The 15,957-nt window shown below is 43.1% G+C and overlaps 1 protein-coding gene and 1 long non-coding RNA gene across 2 annotated transcripts in view; one reads left to right on the top strand and one right to left on the bottom strand.

Moving 5' to 3' along the window:
• Positions 1–2,421: 2,421 nt before the first annotated feature.
• LOC115140913 (CUB domain-containing protein 1-like) overlaps positions 2,422–15,957 on the bottom strand; it is a 31,094-nt gene continuing 17,558 nt past the window's right edge. The window contains exons 6-10 of the mRNA XM_029679369.2: positions 15,499–15,885; positions 14,331–14,520; positions 13,985–14,151; positions 11,475–11,562; positions 2,422–5,253 (exon numbers count right to left, since the gene is read on the bottom strand). Of these exons, the coding sequence (XP_029535229.2) occupies positions 4,776–5,253; positions 11,475–11,562; positions 13,985–14,151; positions 14,331–14,520; positions 15,499–15,885 (1,310 nt within the window). The 3' untranslated portion in view covers positions 2,422–4,775. The remainder of the gene's footprint in view (positions 5,254–11,474; positions 11,563–13,984; positions 14,152–14,330; positions 14,521–15,498; positions 15,886–15,957) is intronic.
• Positions 8,755–11,039, top strand: LOC115140915 (uncharacterized). The gene is made up of 2 exons (XR_010465765.1): positions 8,755–9,065; positions 9,865–11,039. It is a non-coding gene; the product is annotated as an uncharacterized LOC115140915 (long non-coding RNA).

Raw genomic sequence — 15,957 nt, 5'->3', positions numbered from 1 at the left:
AAAACTATATTGAGATCAAATGTTTAATTGATGAGAAGATTTGCAGAATTTCGGCCAAAATCCATCGCGTTACATCTTCTCCCACTGTGCGCCAGTGGGTTTCGTCTCACTACCATATTTGGTAGTTAGTGGAAACGCCAACCGGATGCTTCACATTTATACATCCACTGAAATATCTGTCTGTGGGCCCGCTGTTGATCGACTACATCGGCAATCCTTTTTAGTTCGCACTCTGAGTCGCAGAAGGTTGGTTTGACAAAGTTTACTCATCGAACGGCTATTTATGCAATTATATTTGTTAGATACGGATACATTTTCCATTCAAATCTCTTAGGTTATTATCTACTCATTAGTATTATTAGTTCAGTATCATGTATGAAACGTTTTATACTTTTCTTCAATAGATTATTTTAGTCTAGTATATTCGTAAAGGGCCATGACATTGGCCTTTTCCTTTATACTGTAGTCATTGGCATTTCCTCAATTGGTTTGCTTAAATCCTGCATCCTCTCTCCTCCGTCCTCTGCAGTGGTGTATATTGCTGTATTACCATATACAAACTTATTTATCAGTGGGCATTGGGTATACAAAGTAATGGAGGGCTACGCCATATCAATTTATAAAGCTAAAAGAACAGATCAGAATGTTTAACTTATAATGTTGATAAACTATTATTTATTCATATTTTAGGTACAGCAATGTGCACACAGCAGTAAGGCATACACGCAAATGTTCCTAAATGCAATTTACAGGAAAACACCTTTTTTAAATGCGCATATGAACAGAGATGAAAATATCCTAGAAATGTAGAAAGAGGGGAGATCTAAAGATGCAGGATCTATAATGGGATTGGTTTCTAATATGACTAGGATAATGCCTTTAGCCGCTAGATAATGAAAGAAAACCAACAGAACAGCGGAACGCATATGAGGAAGTCTTTATAAAATGATTGCCTCCATGTTTCTATGGTGAAATTTTGACTATAGGCTACATCTGCTTACTAAAGAATTGGCACTTCCTCGACCACTCAACCACTTATCGGTTTCCAGGTCACAGAGGAGAGAGGCTGGAGGAAAGAGGATGGACTTTTACCCAAATGAGAAAAGGCCATTGTGAAAGTGTGTGTGTGTGTGTGTGTGTGTGTGTGTGTGTGTGTGTGTGTGTGTGTGTGTGTGTGTGTGTGTGTGATGCACCATCGAGAGTAGCCCCAAAGTCCGCTGAGGGCGCTATTACTTGACGTCAGGATAATAATAGCACCCTCTAGCGGACCTTGGAGCTGCATCAAGAGCATTATGACTGACTGCATCATCGCCTGCTACGGCAGCTGCACCGCCCTCGGACGTGGATCTACAGAGGGTGGTGAAAACTGCCCAGCCCATCACTGGGGGCGAGCTCCTAGCCCTACAGGAAATTTACACCAGGCGGTGTCTGAGGAAAGTCCGGAAGATTGCCAGAGAATGCAGTCACCCCAGACATGGACTGTTTACTCCTGGCATGCGGTACAGGAGCATCAGGGCTCAGAAACAGTTTCTACCTCATGGCCATTCGACTGTTGAACAGCTAAAACCTGGCTGATGTCCACCTGCACCTTTTTTAAATTATTATTATTATTTACTTTAAATGTGACTCCCTTTTCTCCCCAATTTCATGGTATCCAATTGTTGGTAATTACTATCTTGTCTCATCGCTACAACTCCCGTACGGGCTCGGGAGAGACGAAGGTCGAAAGCCATGTGTCCTCCGAAACACAACCCGACCAAGCCGCATTGCTTCTTAACACAGCACGCATCCAACCCGGAAGCCAACCGCACCAATGTGTCGGAGGAAACATTGTGCACCTGGCTACCTTGGTTAGCGTGAACTACGCCCGGCCCGCCACAGGAGTCGCTGGTGCGCAATGAGACAAGGATATCCCTACCGGCCAAACCCTCCCTAACCCGGACGACGCTAGGCCAATTGTGCGTCGCCCCACGGACCTCCCGGTCGCGGCCGGCTGCGACAGAGCCTGGGCGCGAACCCGGAGTCTGCGATGCAGTGCCCTAGACCACTGCGCCACCCGGGAGGCCCCACCTGCACCTTAAGACTATTTGCACAGAATCTCTGCATTCCCACTTCCCTCTCCCTTTCACACACATACACAACACACATACCTATTTATTATTTACCACTCTACCTTGCTCCTAACTAGTCACTATTCACTTACTACTTACTTGTATATAACAGCACACTGACATACAGTAGTATATTCACAGTATTTTTTTATTACCTTATTTTTTTATTATTTACATAGTATTTTGGACTTGTTACGAGAATTTTCAATTCCAATGATGATGACTCAACTATTTCATAACTTTGACCAATTCCCAGAGGTTTGTAAGACCCTGGGTTTAATAATAATTAGGCAAAGTCTCAGATTCTGCAAAAGGTTAATTCTTTATTCAGAGAGCTCTGAAGTCAGAAATGCAAAAACAGTCATTTTATAACTCCCCCCCTCACACACACAAACACACAGTTTTATCACTTTTCTACCAGCCTTGGCAGTTTCTCACTGTTCCTCTCCTCCCTAGATTAGAGAGGCATTGGAAGGGCCCTCTTTCCTGTTGTCAGTTATCAGAGTTACAACAAGGTCATCTGTATTTCAGTTGTCCTTTGTTGTCTCAACTCTCACATTGCTACATAATAACACGGCCTAGTCACACATGGCCTAGTCACACACACATTTCATACAATTATATGGTTTCAGGGTGGAATTCTTTAGTCATTACTTTAAACATATAAATTCCTTTATCAGGACTGCGTTAGTTTTACCGCTCATTTTATTATTTCTGCAATGTTGAGGAAGCTCGCATGTAAGCATTTTATTTCACCGTTTACGCTGTATCCTGTGCATATGACGAATAAACTATGATTTAAGTGTGTGTGTATGTGCGCAAAAAATAGGATTTTGACATAATCCATTTTTACCTTTGCATTTTATCTTCCTACACATTCACTGTAAACTTAATGAAATATACAAATACACATAGTATGTTCATCTCTATTATCATTAACTCAAAATTAAGATTATTTAAAAGTTGAGGGTCGGTTTCCAGGACCCAGATTAAACAGATTAAACGAATTGCTTTTTAGTCCAAGACTAGGATTTCTACATCAATGAAACTGGTCCTTATTGTTCAAACTACATTTTAAAAAATTACAACATTGAACATTTTCTACATTGTAAAATAATAGTGAAGACATCAAAACTATGAAATAATACATATGGAATCATGTAGTAACCAAAAATGTGTTAAACAAATCAAAATATATTTTAGATTTTAAATTGTTCAATGCAGCCACCCTTTGCCTTGATGACAGCCTTGCACACGCTAGGAATTCTCTCAACCAGCTTCATGAGGAATGCTTTTCCAACAGTCTTGGGGGAGTTCCCACATATGCTGAGCACTTGTTGGCTGCTTTTCCTTCACTCTGCGGTCCAACTCATCCCAAACCATCTTAACTGGGTTGAGGTCAGGTGATTATGGAGGCCAGGTCATCTGATGCAGCACATACTCTCCTTCTTGGTCAAATAACCCTTACATAGCCTGGAGGTGTGTTTTGGGTCATTGTCCTGTTAAAAAACAAATGATTGTCCCACTAAGTGCAAACCAGATAGGATGGCGTATCGCTGCAGAATTATGTGGTAGCCATACTGGTTAAGTGGGCCTTGAATTCTAAATAAATCACTGACAGTGTCAACAGCAATGCACCCAATCACAGCTCCTCCATGCTTCATGGTGGGAACAACACATGCAGAGATAATCCATTCACCTACTCTGCGTCTAACAAAGACACGGCAGTTGGAACCAATAATCTCAAATTTGTACTCATCAAACCAATGGACAGATTTCCACCGGCCTAATGTCCATTGCTCTTGTTTCTTGGCCCAAGCAAGTCTCTTGTTTTTATTGGTGTCCTGTAGTAGTGGTTTCTTTGCAACAATTAGACCATGAAGGCCTGATTCACGCAGTCTCCTCTGAACAGTTGATAATGAGATGTGTCTGTTACTTGAACTCTATTTATTTGGGCTGCAATCTGAGGTGCAGTTAATTACCGATTTCTGAGGCTGATGAACTTATCCTCTGCAGCAGAGTTAACTCTGGGTCTTCCTTTCCTGTGGCGGTCCTCATGAGAACCAGTTTCATCCTAGCACTTGATGGTTTTTGCAACTGCACTTGAAAAAACTTTGAAAGTTCTTGAATTTTTCCTGGATTGACTGACCTTCATGTTTTAAAGTAATGATGGACTGTCGTTTCTCTTCGCTTATTTGAGCTTTTCTTGCCATAATATGGACTTGGTCTTTTACCAAATAGGGATATCTTCTGTATACCACCCCTACCTTGTCACAACACAACTGATAGTCTCAAATGCATTAAGAAAATGTATACCACAAATTAACTTTTAACAAGGCACACCTGTTAATTTATATTCATTCCAGGTGAAACTGGTTGAGAGAATGCCAAGAGCATGCAAAGCTTTCATCAAGGCAAAGGGTGGCTACTTTGAAGAATCTCAAACACTTTTAACACTTTTTTGGTTACTACATGATTATATATGTGTTATTTCATAGTTAATGTCTTCACTATTATTATACAATGTAGAAAATAGTAAAAATAAAGAAAAACCTTTGATTGAGTAGGTGTGTCCAAACTTTTGACTGGTACTGTGCATGCTATGAATAGAAGGGCTATGGTACTGTGCTTGGCATATACCCCCAACCTACAGTCCACTCCCTTTCAGTCATGAGCCTCTGGCTCCACCGTTGGAGCCTGCTCTGTGTTCATATTGTTCGGTTGAGACTGTGCAGGGGTGTCACCATTTCTTCTGGAGCCGTACAGCTCATTGTCCACCATAGGCTGCTGGGCTTGACTTAAGGGTCTATTGGGGACGGGTGGGGCAAAATGGGATGGGGGCACAAAAGGCTGGTAGATGCCCACCTCTGGATGTTCAGAGACTGTCCCCAGAGAGAGGGGCTTAGTCTCTGTGGGCCCAGTAAAGCTCTGGTACACATCCACAGCCGGGTCTCCATAGACACCCATCTCTGCCCCATCTCGCAGGAGATGGCTGTATACAAGTGTGTCCTCGATCGAGGCATAGATGTGGGACTCGTTGTCTTTTCGTGATTTGGGGAAACTTCCGTTGTGCCCTGGCAGGAAGCTGGTACCGTTGGGGTTGTAGGTGGACACTTGGTGAGACAGCTGCCTTTTCTTCTTCCTATTCAACAGGAGGGAGATCAAAACACATTAATACACACAAGGTAGGCTACTGTAAAGAGAGCAAATTATGTTGTCTTAAATAGTCACACTTATATAATTATAATTATAATTATATAAAGACCCTATGTATGTGTGCACTTAGCATGACACATCAAATCAAATTTTATTAGTCACATGCGCCGAATGCAACAGGTGTAGACCTTACAGTTAAATGCTTACTTATGAGCCTCTAACCGACAATGCAGTTTAAAAAAAATATGGATAAGAATAAGAAATAAAAGTAACAAGTAATTAAAGAGCAACAGTAAAATAACAATAGCGAGACTATATACAGGGGGTTACCGGTACAGAGTCAATGTGCGGGGGCACCGGTTGAGGTAATGTTTACATGAAGGTAGAGTTATTAAAGTGACTATGCATAGATGATAACAACAGAGAGTAGCAGTGGTGTAAAAGAGGGGGAGAGGGGAGGCAATGCAAATAGTCTGGGTAGCCATTTGATTAGGTGTTCAGGTGTCTTATGGCTTGGGGGGTAGAAGCTGTTTTGAAGCCTCTTGGACCTAGACTTGGTGCCCCGGGTATAGCTTGCCGTGCAGTAGCAGAAAGAACAGTCTATGACTAGGGTGGCAGGAGTCTTTGACAATTTTAGAGCTTTCCTCTGACACTGCCTGGTATAGAGGTCCTGGATGGCAGGAAGCTTGGCCCCGGTGATGTACTGGGCCGTTCGTACTACCCTCTGTAGTGCCTTGCAGTCGGAAGCCGAGCAGTTGCCATACCAGGCAGTGATGCAACCAGCCAGGATGCTCTTGATGGTGCAGCTGTAGAACCTTTCGAGGATCTGAGGACCCATGACAAATCTTTTCCGTTTCCTGAGCGGGAATAGGTTTTGTCGTGCCCTATTCACGACTGTCTTGGTGTGCTTGGACCATGTTAGTTTGTTGGTGATGTAGACACCAAGGAACTTGAAGCTCTCAACCTGCTCCACTGCAGCCCCTTCGATGAAAATGGGGGCTCTTTTTCCTGTAGTCTAAAATCATCTCCTTTGTCTTGATCATTTTGAGGGAGAGGTTGTTGTCCTGGCACCACCTCAGGTCTCTGACCTCCCTATAGGCTGTCTCATCGTTGTCGTTAATCAGGCCTACAACTGTTGTCATCTGCAAACTTAATGATGGTGTTGGAGTCATGACTGGCTGTGCAGTCATGAGTGAACAGGGAGTATCCAGGATCCAGTTGCAGAGGGAGGTGTTTAGTCCCAGGGTCCTTAGCTTAGTGATGAACTTTGAGGACACTATGGTGTTGAACACTGAGCTGTAGTCTATGAATAGCAGTCTCACATAGGTGTTCCTTTTGTCCAGGTGGGAAAGGGTGGTGTTGAGTGCAATAGAGATTGCATCACCTGTGGATTTGTTGGGGCGGTATGCAAATTGGAGTGGGTCTAGGGTTTCTGGGATAACGGTGTTGATGTGAGCCATGATCAGCCTTTCAAAGCACTTCATGGCTACAGACATGAGTGCTATGGGTCGGTAGTCATTTAGGCAGGTCAACTTAGTGTTCTTGGGCACAGGCTCTATGGTGGTCTGCTTAAAACATGTTGGTATTAGACTCAGACAGGGAGAGTTTGAAAATGTCAGTGAAGACATTTGCCAGTTGGTCAGCGCATGCTCGTTGTACACATCCTGGTAATCTGTCTGGCCCTGCGAATGTTGACCTGTTTAAAGGTCTTACTCACATCGGCTACGGAGCGTGATCACACCGTCTTTCCGGAACAGCTGGTACTCTCATGCATGTTTCAGTGTTATTTGCTTCGAAGCGAGCATAGAAGTAGTTTAGCTTGTCTGGTAGGCTAGTGTCACTGGGCAGCTCTCGGCTGTGCTTCCCTTTGTAGTCTGTAATGGTTTGCAAGCCCTGCCACAGCTGACGAGCGTCAGAGCCGATGTAGTATGATTCGATCTTAGTCCTGTATTGACGCTTTGCCTGTTTGATGGTTCGTTGGAGGGCATTGCAGGATTTCTTATAAGCTTCCGCGTTAGAGTCCCGCTCCTTGAAAGTGGCAACTCTAGCCTTCAGCTCAGTGCGGATGTTGCCTGGCTTATGGTTGGGGTATGTACGTACTGTCACTGTGGGGTCGACGTCATCGATGCATTTATCGATGAAGCCAATGACTGATGTGGTGTACTCCTCAATTGTATTTTTTATTTTACCTAGGCAAGTCAGTTAAGAACAAATTCTCATTTTCAATGACGGCCTAGGAACAGTGGGTTAACAGCCTGTTCAGGGGCAGAACGACAGATTTGTACCTTGTCAGCTCGGGGGTTTGAACTTTTCCAACTCTCTAACCACTAGGCTACCCTGCCTCAATGCCATCGGAGGAATCCCGGAACATACTCCAGTCTGTGCTAGCAAAACAGTCCGGTAGCTTAGCATCTCCTTCATATGAACACTTTTGTATTGATCTAGTCACTGGTGCTTCCTGCTTTAATTTTTGCTTGTAAGCATGAATCAGGAGGATAGAATTATGGTCAGATTTGCCAAATGGAGGCCGAGGGAGAACTTTGTATGCGTCTCTGTGTGTGGAGTAAAGTTGGTCCAGAGTTTTTTCCCCCTCTGGTTGTAAACATTTAACATGCTGATAGAAATTTGGTAAAATGGATTTAAGTTTCCCTAGCTACTAGGAGCGCCACCTCTGGGTGAGCGTTTTCTTGTTTGCTTATGCCGGAATACAGCTCATTCAATGCTGTCTTAGTGCCAGCCTCTGACTGTGGTGCTATGTAAACAGCTACAAAAAATACAGATGAAAACTCTCTCGGTAGATAGTGTGGTCTATCATGGGACACTCTACCTCAGGTGAGCAATAGCTCTAGACTTCCTTAGTAATCACGCACCAGCTGTTATTTACAAAAATACATAGTTCGCCGCCCCTTATCGTACCAGACTCCGCAGTTCTACCCTTCCGGTGCTGCGTATAACCAGCCAGGTGTATTTTGATAGTGTCGTCATTCAGTCATGACTCCATGAAGCATAAGAAAATACAGTTTTGAATGTCCCATTTGTAGTTTAATTTTCCGAGTAGGTCATCCATTTTATTGTCCAAAGATTGCACGTTTGCTATCAGAATGGAAGGAAGTGTGGGTTTATTCGATCACCTACGAATTCTCAGAAGACAGCCAGTCCTCCGTCCCCTTTTTCTCCATAATGTACAAAATATGTTTTAAAAAAACAAGTTACAAACAAGGCAAATAAACAAACAAAAAACACATTTTACTGGCGGCACTTGTATGACTACAATGTCAAACAAGTAATCCCTTATTACCATTTTTCGAAATTGAAAATACCTCGGAGTGTAGCTATATTAATATAGACAAGCTAAAGTACAAGTAAAATACACATATCCTTGTTAAATACAGGTTAAATAAAAAAAAATGTATCTCCACAACAGTCCACCGTCACTGTTGCACTCCACTCCAGCAGGTGGTGATGGTGTAAAAATGTGTTTCGAAAAAGAGCATGTGGAACAGGAAAAACACTTGCTAGCAGCTACTGAGCTAGTTAACTACAAAATGTTGCCTAACATAAAATCTTTGAGAATGTTGCTTAACATGCGATTAAAAGAGGCTGTCGATGAGCTATTCGGGGCAGTTGAAACAACGATAGCAGAGTACCAGCAAGAATTATGCCGTTCAAAAGAGGAGAAAGACCGAACGATAGCAGAGTACAAGGAAAAAGTGTCCCGTTCGGAAGAAGAGAACGCCCGGCTACAGAGGCTGCTGGATGTTGTTCTTAAACCAGAAATAAGGTTACAGAGACTTGAAGGTGCGTTACTTATTAGCTAAGCCCGTAACAACCATCATTTTATACAGATACCTAATGCATGTTGGTAAATTCAATTTGAGTCATCACTAAATTTTCATCCAATTGGCGACAGATTTTCATGCGTTTTTCATTCTAAAATCCGCATTAAGAAAATTCGAATTTTCCCCACCAGTAGCGTTTCCACCAAACGGTGTACGTGACGTAGTGCACACAATGTACTTTCGTTTAAGTTTTCATGTACCAAATAAAAATCAAAAGTTTAATATGTTTTCATCACATGTTCAACTCTACCAATAGTTTCGTCACAAACTGTCCGGTTAAATAGCAAATGTGCCTACTCTGGTCATGGCGCGTGTGTTCTAGCCAACAGCTCAGCTCGCATAAAGCCTACACTACAGGCTGTGCGGGTAAACTAGTCTACATGAGATTATTATGGAAAACGGCGATAATATAATTATTTGTAAAGCATCCATCAAGTCATTCGTTTGCACCGCCTTTTATCGCATAATTTATTTTACCAACACAAAAAGATCACACTGTCAAACGAACATATTATCTGTAGGCATTTATACAACTGTACCGAAACTTCCAGTTTCCATCACAGCTGTAGTGTTTTATATATATATATATATATAAATCTATGGTATGACTTGCATAAAACTGTCTGGAAATGTGGTTACTGTGTAGCTCAAAAGTTACATGTATCTGGCTAGAACACATTTCCTGTAAGACAGCATCTCAGCATTTGAATGTACTAGCCAATGTACTAGCTAAGTTTGTCATGCTCTTTTTCCCACAGACCTCCAGCAGCTCACTCTCTCCATCTCTGAAGAGGAGGTTCCCCTTGAGCAGCAGCACTGCAAGCAGGATTGTAGTCCCGGTCTGGGGCAGGAGGACCCTTCCCAGATTAAAGTGGAACAGGAGGACCTATGGGTCATCAATCAGGGACGAGAGCAGCTTCAAGCGATGGATTATGATACTGATGACACGGATGATTCTGCTGATACAGAAGCCTTCATATCTACTGCCAGAGTCAAATGTGACTATAATCAGAACCCAAATCAGTCCTCGCATTTTTACCAAATTTTAACCCAACTTGAAGAAAACACAGACAGGGATGATCTACCCAGCACCACAACGCAAATTGAACAGATTAAAACTGAGTTCTTTAGTGACTCTCAGCCCCCCTCTGCAGTCAATTCAGACTCGTCTGAAACTCAGAGTGAGAGCGGTGAAAGTGTTGATCGGATGGAGAGTGAAGGACCTCCACTCAAGTCAAAGAGAACACAGACTAAAGCTGGACCAAGCTTCCATGTCTGTTGTCACATCTGAAATCCCCTATCTCCAGTAATGCTGTTAGTCATTGTAGAATATGTGCAAAACCTTATCACCGTGACGTATCTAGTGATTCATGCCCATAGACATGCACAGCTATTTCGGTGTGGTATCTGCGGAAGAACCTTTGAGTCTGTAGAAAGTTTTAAAGAACATCTACATTTCCATGTTGCAAGTACAGGATCACTTTCTTGTTACATCTGTGGTATATGTTTCACAGAGGATGAGGAGGTTTTGCTGGAAGAGCAATCACAAACTGAAATTGGATCGCTGTCTTGTGTAAGAAACGTTTTGAAACTCGCCAGGGTCTGACATTGCATATCAGGACTCTTGAAGACCGCCCCGACCTGGGCCTATGACCTGCAGCCTGAGCCTGTCCATATTATGCCTTTACAAGCAGTCTTTTTTTATTTTGAAGTTGTAAAAACAATGTGAACGTGAGGGAGGCGTAGCCTATATTGTCGTAATCAAACTTGATTAGAACACTACAGCAGTTTTTGCTGAAGAAATGACTGATAAAATGCTCCAGTTCCATATCCTAGTAAAGGAGGCCCGAGTGAGGCCCATGCGCGTCTGCTGAAGGTCTGTGTATACTGAAATGCATTTTTTTTAAATATCAAATAAACTATTGAATGGAGAGTGTCACGAGTCGGCTTCTAATGCATAGTTGCCATATGTACTCAAAAGGACGGTTTCTCAGACAGATTAAGCCTAATCCTGGACTAAAAAGCACTTTCAATGGATATTAATCTCTAGTTGAATAGGAAAAATTATAACCACAAATATGTGCTAAGTGGCATAAAGAAATCAAAGGCCTGACACTTTGAAAGTTAAAAATACCTTCAACGTGGGCTAAAACACTAAAATACACCAACGCGTATTGGCATAGGCCTTCATCAGGGTGTCCTTAGCACCTAGTTGTGGTTATAACTTTTGCATTACCATTCCTCTGCAAGAGCACTTGTGATTGTTTTGGAATACGCTCCTGCTACTTTTTCTTCTTGGAGATGAATCTGTCTGAGAAATCATCCCAACATTTATCATGAAGGACTAGAGAAAAGGTAGCTCACTTACTTGATCACCACACAAACCACAGCCAACACAACCACCATGAGAACCAGCAGAGCAGCCACCGCACTCAGAATGCTGGTCAGAAGCAGGTCTTAGGAACAGGAACACACACACAGGTCAGTATTCACTGATATCCCATTATCAACCCACTCACTAACATAATAATGTTTCAAATCCGGAGGCTGATAACACTTAATATACAAAACATTAGGGACACTCTTTCCATGACACAGACTGACCAGGTGAATTCTGGTGACAGCTGTGATCCCTTATTGATGTCACTTGTTAAATCCACTTCAATCAGTGTAGATGAAGGCGACAAGACCGGTTAAATAATTATTTTTAAGCCTTGGGCAAGAACAGGGTATAGTAGTAGGTGCCAGGCACATCAGTTTGTGTCAAGAACTGCAATGCTGCTGGGTTTTTCAAGCTCAACAATTTCCCATGGTTATCAAGAATGGTCTACCACCCAAAGGACATCCAGCCAATTTGACTCAACCAGGGCCGGTCCTTGCCGTTCTGCCACCTGTCGTAGAATTACAACATGTTAATCACATCACTTTAATATTAGAATGTATCCCTATATTAGTACATTCACACTGTCTGTTATATCTAATAGGCAACAGAATAGTGTTCCTAGAACTCTATGTCTATGTGTCTGAGAGGAGCCGCTGAGATTTTAACGCTGACAGTAGATTTACGATGGCTTGGTGATAAGACAACATTCCATCCCATGATTACTGTCTGTGTGCCTGTATGTCGGTGCCAGGGAGACCCAATCTCCTTTTTCTCTCCCATATGGCAGATGAACACTGAACTTAATCATTTGAGGGAATGACCTAGTGTCTATGTTACATTAGTATTTCTGTATAAACGAGCAGTAAACAACCTTGAGACAGAAACCTGTTGTGATGTAATTGTGATGTCTGTTGCATGAGAGCACAATGTACCTTTGTATAAATTCTCTCATCTGTGATTTGTCATGAACATCCAGGAGGATGTACTTTGCTATAAAATGCTGTGGCTTAGTCCTGCTGGTTGAGTTCTCAGGGATCACCTCCAGGGTGGTTACTGACCAACTCCATTACTGCACTAATTAAATGAATGAATGAAGAATTAATGAAGTTAAATTGTTTTGAAGAAATCTAAAAGTCTGTTGATTAGAATAATTCCACCACACACCCTAGGCGAGACCAAAACTACAATACTCCCAGTAAGCAAGAAAAAATGTCTAAAAGATTTGGTCTGTATTGGATCAAAAATCAATGTCCATGGATTTGTAAATCAAGGCCGATCCGGACTGCACCAAAAGATGAAACCCAAAAAGAGTTGGTCCATGCTTCCGTGCTCGCTGAGGTGTAGCCTGAAATTGAATTCTATGAATGCCCATCAATGTGGTAATCCTAATGTTTGTAAAACACACAAAAAAGACTTCCAAAAGACGTCGGCTTGTGCTTACTGGGGTGTAGCCTACCATGTGGCCCCCAATGGAATTTATGAATGCCCATCCATGTGCTAGGTAGGCCCACTGTTTGTCAAACAGGTTGTTTCATTTGTTTCATTAGTATGGATTCCTGTGACTAATCAGCTACCAACTTTATCAGGAGTTATCGTGAGCCTATTTGCACAGCGTGAAATGCAAAAGTACTTTTTTTGCTATGATCAGCTTGTCAAAAATGGAGAGATACAAAATTGAAACCACTGATCACGACAATGGGGTGAAACTCCTGGAAAACAGTTGTGATTGTCCATTCCATATTGTCCATTTAACTTTGACCTGTCCTGTTTTTAGGATATGTTGTTTGTTAACATGACAACACATTTTTTATTTGATTGAGCGCCATTTAGGTTAGGCTATTTAATGGGAGAAACCTGTATGATGTCAAATGTGTCTCTCTTTACATTATCATACATTTTATCTCCAGTCTGTAGGCTACAGAAAAGGCCACATACTCTTTCTTCCATAGCCTATATCTGCTACATGATTCATGTTAGATAATTTTTTTGACTGAATGTTGGTGCAGAGCAGAATATTTTGCGCCCTTGCCTTTGACAAAGTGGGCACTGCTTATCAAAGGGTGGCATCAATGCTCACCTAAAAAGAAGGCCATATGCCACTGGTTGAGAAAAACTTTCATTTTTTGGTCAGTTTAGCTTAGAAAATGCCACCCTCATCAATCTGCTGCCATAGGCAGCTGCCTAATCCTACCTAATGAGTGAGTCCAAGCTCCAATGAATTCAGTTTGTTCTGAGGGCAAAATGGGGGGAGTGCAACTCAATATTAGGAAGGTGTTCCTAATGTTTGGTATACTCAGTGTAGTAAGACCAGAATGAACAAAATATTAGAATGGTATAGAGAAATGCTGAGAAACATGGAGCGTTAGATTTTCACTGCAATTTCAAATTCACTTTAAACAAACAACCTATGGAGAGGGCCAGAGGAAGAAGGGAGTGAGAGGAGATAGAATAACATTGCTTATCATGATGACTGCTGCACATGGTCGGTCACTCACTCTTATCCTTGTGCAGTGTGATCCGTGTGAGCATGCTGAAGTCTCCTCTCTCAGGCATACAGTTGGACATGTTGAGGTAGAAGCTCTCTGAGACAATGATCTTCCTGCCTGCCTTCTCGTCCTCCCGCCGGCTGTACATCTCCTCCAGGGAGCCCAGGATCTGCACCCTGATCAAATCAAATGTATTTATTTACAGCACATCATAAAGTGCTTTACAGTAATCCGGCCTGGACCCCAAGACCAAGCAAGGAAGTAGCAAGACCACAGTGGCCAAGAAAAACTCCCTAGAATGAAGAAACATAGAGAGGACGTCTCAGAGGGGTACCCCATTCTATTCTAGTTGTACCTGATGCCCGTGTGGCGGTTGCTGCACTTGGGCTGGCTGATGTTGTCGAACATGAGGTGGGCTTCCAGCTTGGAGGGGACATTGACGATCCAGGACACAGTGGAGTAGGACTTCATTCCCACAGGCCAACTAGGGGTGGCAAGGAGAGTTGGTACTCCTTTCATTGGGTATACCGTGAATATGTATCTCTCTGTGTGTACATCAGGGGGATAATAACATATGTGCAGTTATAGTACTACTTTTATGTAAAACAATTCATTAAAGTTGTAACTTCATGGCCAAAAGTATGTGGACACCCGCTCGACAAACATCTCATTCCAAAATCATGGGCATTAATTATGGAGTTGGTCCCCCCTTTGTTGCTATAACAGCCTCCACTCTTCTGGGAAGGCTTTCCACTAGATGTTGGAACATTGCTGCAGGGACTTGCTGCCATTCAGCCACAAGAGTATTAGTGAGGTTGGGCACTGATGTTGGGCGATTACGCCTGGCTCGCAGTCTGCGTTCCAATTCACCACAAACATGTTCGATGGAGTTGAGGTCAGGGTTCTGTGCAGGCTAGTCAAGTTCTTCCACACCGATCTCGACTAACCATTTCTGTATGGACCTCGCTTTGTGCACGGGGCATTGTCATGCTGAAACTTTGCCACAAATTTGGAAGCACAAAATCCTCTAGAATGCCATTGTATGCTGTAGCCTTAAGATTTCCCTTCACTGGAACTAAGGGGCCTAGCCCGATCCATTAAAAAAAACAAAAAAAACGTTGGACTGCCAGATGGTGAAGCGTGATTCATCACTCCAGAAAACTCCTTCCCCTGCTCCAGAGTCCAATGGCAGTGAGCTTTACACCACTTTACACCACTAGCCGACGCTTGTCATTGCGCATGGTGATCTTAGGCTTGTGTGCAACTGTTCGGCCATGGAAACCCATTTCATGAAGCTCCCTACAAACTGTTCTTGTGCTGACATTGCTTCCAGATGCAGTTTGGAACTCACTCGGCAGTGAGTGTTGCAACCGAGGACAGTCAAAAAAATGTATGCACCACGTGCTTCAGTACTCTTGTGGTTCCATTCTGTAAGCTTGTGTGGCCTACCGCTGAGCTGTTGTTGCTCCTAGATGTTTCCACTTCACAATAACACAGTTAAACCTTTAATTAAAACATGTTACCTGCAATCTCCCTCGTGAAGGAGATGTTGAGTAAAGGGTGAGAGAATGGCCACCTCTCTTTGCCTCCCATGGTCGAGGCTGAAGCTGTGATGGACACATTGGTGTGGACCTGGACTTTGTGTATGGCTCCCTGAGGGCAGAACTGACCCACGGTGGTGCCGTCATCGTCCTCGGCCACGGTGAGAGTGACAGAGCCGTTGCAGGGTTGTTCTGGCAGGGACTGCCTCAGGTTGCCAGTAGTGGGCAGGAGCTCTACCGTGCCATGTTGAGGGGGACGGAGGATCCAGGTGACACTGCCCAGGGGGGCGGGAAGACACCTCTCCAGGACGGGCACCGTCAGAGGGACAGGGGCTGCTGCTGCTGGGCAGCCCCTCCACTGACGGCACTCTGAGAAACGGAGAGGAGGTAAAGGATACAAACCAAAATAAAGTTGAATTATATACCATGAGTTTGTGGTGC

This window comes from Oncorhynchus nerka, linkage group LG14 (assembly GCF_034236695.1).
Source record: "Oncorhynchus nerka isolate Pitt River linkage group LG14, Oner_Uvic_2.0, whole genome shotgun sequence".
Taxonomy (NCBI): Eukaryota; Metazoa; Chordata; class Actinopteri; order Salmoniformes; family Salmonidae; genus Oncorhynchus; species Oncorhynchus nerka.
This window is presented reverse-complemented; position numbering and strand designations above follow the sequence as displayed.